Below are 6,459 nucleotides of genomic sequence, written 5' to 3'. Positions count from 1 at the left end.
TCATTCTGCATGTTTACCACAAACCCACCGAAGCTGCTGGTCTGTTTGGAGGTCAGTTAATTCATCAATGGATCTCCAGCTGCACTGACAAGCATATGCTCGTGCTCCTTTCTTCTTTATCATCTTCGCTCTTAGTTTACTGAGCTCAGGCATGTTATTCCTGCCAATCAAGTGAATTCAGTTTAGGATCATGCGGGGTTTTTTTTAAAGAAGAAAGATTCATGAGGCCATTTCAATTCAGAAAAGCTCTTAAGAACATTTCTGAGTACCACTGTTATGAATTAATTTAGGGATATGTTTAAATTCTGTTTTGAACACAATCCTTTCCTGAGAGTGGTCTTGGTGCATAGTTGCTGTATACTCACATCAACTGGAGATTGATGTTTTTGTAAGCAATGTTCTCTGTTGGGTTTAGAAACCCTGTGTCAGCCTCCAGAGACAGAGTTGGGAAGAAAACCAGGCAGCGTTAATCCGTGTGTTAAGAAATTATCCAAAAATGTATTTATCTTATCAGACTTACTGTAAGAATTCCTATGCAGAATGGGTACAACTACAGAGTTAAACTTTTCATCAGGAACTGTTACCCAGGATGATTGTTAAAGTGACTGAAACGAAATGGCCATCGGAGAGAAGAATGTACATCAAACCACAAATAATTCCTGTGCAAACATCAACCACAACAAATGAAAAATCAGCATGGCTGTTACAAAACCAAGTTGTTTCAAAAAACAAGTGAAAATTTGGCATTTTAACTATCCCTGCTCTCATGAGCTCCTCCTGGCTATCAATTACTGGCCACTGAATTGCTCAGAAACAACATTAACAAGCCCAGCTAAATAAAGAAAACCCCCCAAAAAAATCAAAGGAAGAATTTTTTGAAGAAGAGGTCAGACACCTATGCATGGAAGACAAATGTTTAATCTTAAAGTTTGCTTTTTAAAATTCAAGTTAGTCAAAATAAATAGCTAAATATCTTGCTAAAGATTACAGATTTTAATCAATGTTACAAGTATCTGATACTAATGCCTTTCATGTCTTTTTTTTTTAAACTTAATTAATTTCAAGATCTCAGAAGCAGATAACTTAGACTTTGAGTAAATAAAAGAATCATCTATTTAACCTTTCCAGCTACCAAACTCATCTCAGGAGACTAATGCAGCACTGTATTTCTAACACTGCTTTAAGTAATGGGAAAATGAAATTTTCATTCAGAGAGAAATACAAACTTCAAAACTGGAAGGCAAATACAGGAAAAACCTAACAAGTAATACAAGAAAAATAATGGAAAAGGAGATGATGTATCCATTACTGTTCTACTTCAGCTGCCACACCCCCTGGTGGCCAAGCACATACTCCGAACACATCCACGACCTCCGTCAGTTAACGGGCAAAATGAAGACTTCACTAAAATAAGAGGAATTCAAATTCGATGTCTGTATTAGGAGCATGCCTACTACATTACCCTTCACTAAGTCTTGGCATTAGATACAGTTTTAGAGAAACTGGAAATAGGAACTCCTTAATTTTAAGCCTTAAAAAAAATAAAAATAACTGAAGTCAAAGACATCACAATATAACAAGAAAACAAAAATCCCACCTCTCCATTTAACCAAACCTTGCTTCAAAAACAAGTCTGTTAAGAAATCGAACTATTTGATTTTCACTGAACATGACAGCATAATACTTGATACTGGAAAAAAGAAAATCCGACTCGAACATTCACAGTCTGTATGACTGAAGGTATGGTGAGAAGTACATGCTGAACAGTCTGCATTTATTTTGTAGGCATCCTGCAATGGCACACCAGAGGCCAACCCATCACACAGATTATCTGCTTATTTCAGCAGTAAAGTTGCCTTTTTGATCCACGAAACTTGAATTCTTTTTAAAAGCAGAGAGGGAGAGTGGTGGGGGAAGAAATGGAAAGGCATGAAAACAGATTATGGGAGATGTTGCATCCCTCTCCCTGCAGACTCTCCCACCCGAACACCGAACAGGTTGCACACATGCTCCTTTTCAAGTAACACAGGAGTGCTCATGACTTTTCACCTTTCCTGTTCCTATCAAGCCCCAAAGCACACTAACACAATACTAATACCAAACCCACCTCAGACATACCTGAAAAAAAGATAATCACAGGACTGATCCCAGATGTAGTCATTGAAAAGTGACACACGGAAGTCGCAAGCAGTACAACGTAGTTGATCACATGTTCTGGTCAAAAAAGGACGGAAAGCTCTAAGAGCTTATTACAATCAGAGAAGCTACGTTCTGAAGTACAGCACTCACTCAGAAATACTAGGAGCAAGGTTACCTGTAATCTTAATTTTTTTACATCTCTGACACATTCATTATGGTATGTGTTTTAACTATATGATCATGTATTATTTTTACAGGTTCCTAACCTCACTGAACACATAAAATAAACTGATATTCTCTTAATATTTTCTCTTTGGTCTTCCTCACTGGTATGGCACCTGACTCGCATCCAAATATACATCAAGTGCATAATTACTTGCTGCAAAAAAATCCCACATAGAAATTCAATAATGTTCTATAGGACGTTGGCGATAAATCTTTACAGTACCTCTCCTGCTACGTTCAGTTGCAAAGCACTCTGGCTATTTTCAGTTCAGGCTCTGGGATGATTTAAACCAGCCCACTGATTTAAGTCACATACTTGGCATCACATAGAAAGCTGAAGAGAGGCAGGGAAAAATAACAATACTCTACAGCAGCAATTTCCTTCACTACATGTTACTGATTTTCAGAGTCTCATGTCTCATTTGTACACATCTTTCAACTCCTCAGATGAACAAAAGATCTAGTGGTCAACAGCAGAGGACTGGAAGGGACCAGCTGACTTCAACTGCAGTTACAGGCAGCCACATATTTAGATGAATATAGGGCTGTCCTGTCCAGTTCAAACGCAGAACTCCGTACCACCACAGAAACACAGTTGTGAATAAAAATAATGATAAAGCAAGCAGAACATTTTTTTTCACGTTTCCTACCTTTTTGAAATATTTGTTCCTATGCCATATGGTGAAGAGCTTCCACCCAGGTACACTGGACAGCATCTATATGGATTTTATTAAAAAATATTAAATTATAGCAAAACATTTTGGAGAAAGTAGTATAATGCTTCTCCTAGTTTAACAGCATGGTATTTCTAAAATAATATTTATTAAATATAGGCAAAGCATCCAAATGTTTACAAAGTATAGAATTCTAAAATTTCCATTACCAGGGTGTTCAGAGAAAAACTCTATGATGACAACCACTCTCTATACCAAATATACCTGGGACTATATATTGCAGCATGTGATAAATCTGTATGTCCATAAGGCAAAGAAAGCTGTTGTTCAATAACTTAAATAAACTTATAATAAATAATTTTGACCACATGAAAGCACACTAGTAATTCTTCAAAATTATCTTTATCTTTTTCTTTAAAAAGAATGCTTCTCTAAATACTCAGTTTCTTTCTTAGTTAATAACAACACAGATTAAACAGTAGTAATATTATTAGACTAACAACAACCTATAATCAAGCTATGTTCAACCAGCCAAACCATTTTTCACTTACCTTTTCCTATGAGCCTGTACAACAGCACTATTGCTTTCAGGTGTGAGACTTGCAGAGTTAGACTTCAATTTCTATTTAAAAAGTAATCAAAGAATAAAAGGCAGCATTACAGCAAGGTAACAATATTCTGTTTTACTTAATAAGCAGGAGCTAGAAAATCTCAGTTACAGAAGAAGGGGAAAAAGAATTCCGGAATTTTCTTGCTCAGGTTTCTGTGAGGCTCCTTGAGACAAAAGCTGCTGAAGTAACAGATAAATGAGGAATGACGCTTCTCTTCCCATACTGAATTCCCAGCTCTGCCTGAAGGAATTCAACACCACATGATCACTTTGACTTTACAAACAAGACTTAGTATTTCATGCCCTCTTCTTAATAATTTTGCTTTTAAAAACAGTTTTAACTTAGGAACCTTCTCCCTCAATATTTTTGAGCTTTTGTTTTACTGAAAACACATCAAGGACTTATATTATTCAAAAAGATGAAGTGTCTTTGAAAAGTTTCTTATTTGCTGCACATAAAACAGTTTATTTGAATTCTAAAACACTAGAATTCTAGATTCTAAATGGGAAGTCCTAGGGATATAAAATGATAAAATTATACAAATTTACTGACATAATTCTCTCTCACTCAGACATACGTATTGTGGTATACAGGTGTTTTTTGTTGGTTCAGATTTAGCCACTCTGTAAGAAATCAAAGACAAACAAAGCAAAACCAATGTCACTCATGAAAGTAAGAGAATCTGCACAGGGGGTTATTAAGTATAAACAACAATTTTCTACTGGTGATACCTAAATGAATATCTGTTTTCTATGTCTTCTATCACTATGACTATCTTGACGATGTAAATTTGCGGCTTCATCTCCATCTCCTGCTGTCACGCAACAGAAGTCATTTGCAGATGGTACAAAACGGGGAGCAGCAGTTGGTATGCCAGATGACTGCACTGCCATTCAGAGGGACCTCAAAAGACTGCAGAAATGGGCTGAGAGGAATCTCTTGAAGTTCAACTAAGGGGAAATGCAAACTCCCACCCCTGGGGAGGAATAACCCTCATGCACCAGAACACAGAGGGCTGACCAGCTGGAAAGCAGCTTTGCAGAGAAGGCCGTGGGAAATTTGGTCGATGATAAGTTGACCATGAGCCAGCAGTGTGCCCTTGCAGCACAGAAGGCCAACAGCATCCTGGGCTACATTAGGAGGGACATTGCCAGCAGGTCAGGGGAGGTGATCCTTCCTCTCCACTCAGCATTGGTGAGACAGAATCACAGAATCATTTTGGTTGGAAGGGACCTCTTGAGATCATCTAGGCTAACCCCACCCTGCTCAAAGCAGTGTCAGCTTCAGCAGCGTGCCCAGGACTGTGTCCAGTTGGGTTTTGAAAATCTCCACAGATGGAGACTCCACAACCTCACTGGGCAGCCTGTCCCAGTGTTTGACCACCCTCGCAGTAAAAAAGTGTTTTCTTGTGTACAGGTGGAATTTCATGTGTTTCAGTTTGTGCCCATTGCCTCTTGGCCTGTCACTGGGCACTACAGAGGAGAGTCTGGCCCCTTCTTTACTCCACTCATCAGGTACTTACACACATTGATAAGATCCCGCTGGAGCCTTCTCTTCTCCAGGCTGAACAGTCCCAGCTCTCTCAGCCTCTCCTCACATGAAAGATACTCCAGTCTCTTAATCATCTCCATGGGCCTTTGCTGGAGGCTCTCCAGTAGCTCCATCTCTCTCTTGTACTGGGGAGCCCAGAACTGGACACAGTACTCCAGATATGGCCTCATAGACATGTCTTGGGTGCTGTGCCAGGTACAAAAGAGACATGGACACAATGGTGATTAAGGACTCAGACCGTCTGACATACAGGTAGAGGCTAAGAGAGCTGGAATTGTTTAGCCTGGAGAGGACAAGGGTCAAGAGAATCTTATCAATGTATAAAAATACATAACGGGGAAGAATAAAGAAGACGTAGCCAGACTCTTCAGTGGGGCCCACTGACAGGAGGAGAGACAATGGGCACAAATTGAAATACAAGAAATTCCAGTTAAACACATGAAAAAACTTCTTTACTTCTTGTGAGGGTGGTCAAACACTGGAACAGGTTACTTAGAGATGCTGTACAGTCTCCATCCTTGGAGATATTTAAAAGCTGTCTGGGCAACCAGCTCTATGTAGCCCTGCCTGAGCAGATGGTTGGACCAGATGACCTCCAGAGGTCCCTGCCAACCTCAACCATTCCGTGATTCTGTGATATTTCACACTGTGCTCTATCTTGAACTAGCATTTCCTTTAACTTCCTGTAACCGCCTGGGTAAGACCATCCCTTTATACCTCTCCTGTTCCTCACTATAGGATTGTTTCATTTTCCTTTCTGCTTTATTTTCCAAGTTTATCCTACAGCTTGTTTTAGCTCATTTTTTGCTTTAAAACAGTTGTAGTTTACGGTGCTTTTCTTTCCATCGCTGAGCCTCATCCGTTCTGCATTTCTCCAGACTCCTACTCACCAGAGGTGTTTTGGCAAAGCTGCTGTCGTTACAGATTTCATCAATAATGTCATCTATATCTTCTTCACTGCTGCCAGCACTCATTAACAGTTTAGCTGATCTGAAAAACAAACAAATCAGCCTTCATTTTGTAGCATGACCAGAGCAGTTCTAAAATTGTAAATTAAAACATAAAATCAGTTACAGCCTTTTTCTTCTAATATTTCTGTAGTATCTAAGGTAGGCCATGCAAATCATGACTGGACAGATGTAAACTGCAGGATGATGCCTTTCAGTCCCTGTCCTGTCATAGGTCGTACTTTTGCTTGCTTCTTTTATTTCCAACTCTGAATAAAACTATGATAATATAGCCCATGCTGCACTTACTGA

At 39.1% G+C, this 6,459-nt stretch overlaps 1 protein-coding gene across 1 annotated transcript in view; it reads right to left on the bottom strand.

Annotated features, from left to right (window-relative positions):
- The window catches only part of LOC103917324 (chromosome unknown open reading frame, human C8orf37), a 61,506-nt gene continuing 55,047 nt past the window's right edge, over positions 1 to 6,459 (bottom strand). The window contains exons 2-6 of the mRNA XM_009324446.1: positions 6,091 to 6,190; positions 3,590 to 3,660; positions 3,015 to 3,080; positions 2,119 to 2,214; positions 1 to 160 (exon numbers count right to left, since the gene is read on the bottom strand). Coding sequence (XP_009322721.1) covers positions 1 to 160; positions 2,119 to 2,214; positions 3,015 to 3,080; positions 3,590 to 3,660; positions 6,091 to 6,190 — 493 coding nt within the window. The remainder of the gene's footprint in view (positions 161 to 2,118; positions 2,215 to 3,014; positions 3,081 to 3,589; positions 3,661 to 6,090; positions 6,191 to 6,459) is intronic.

Source organism: Pygoscelis adeliae, unplaced genomic scaffold, assembly GCF_000699105.1.
Source record: "Pygoscelis adeliae isolate BGI_AS28 unplaced genomic scaffold, ASM69910v1 Scaffold145, whole genome shotgun sequence".
Classification (NCBI taxonomy): Eukaryota; Metazoa; Chordata; class Aves; order Sphenisciformes; family Spheniscidae; genus Pygoscelis; species Pygoscelis adeliae.
This window is presented reverse-complemented; position numbering and strand designations above follow the sequence as displayed.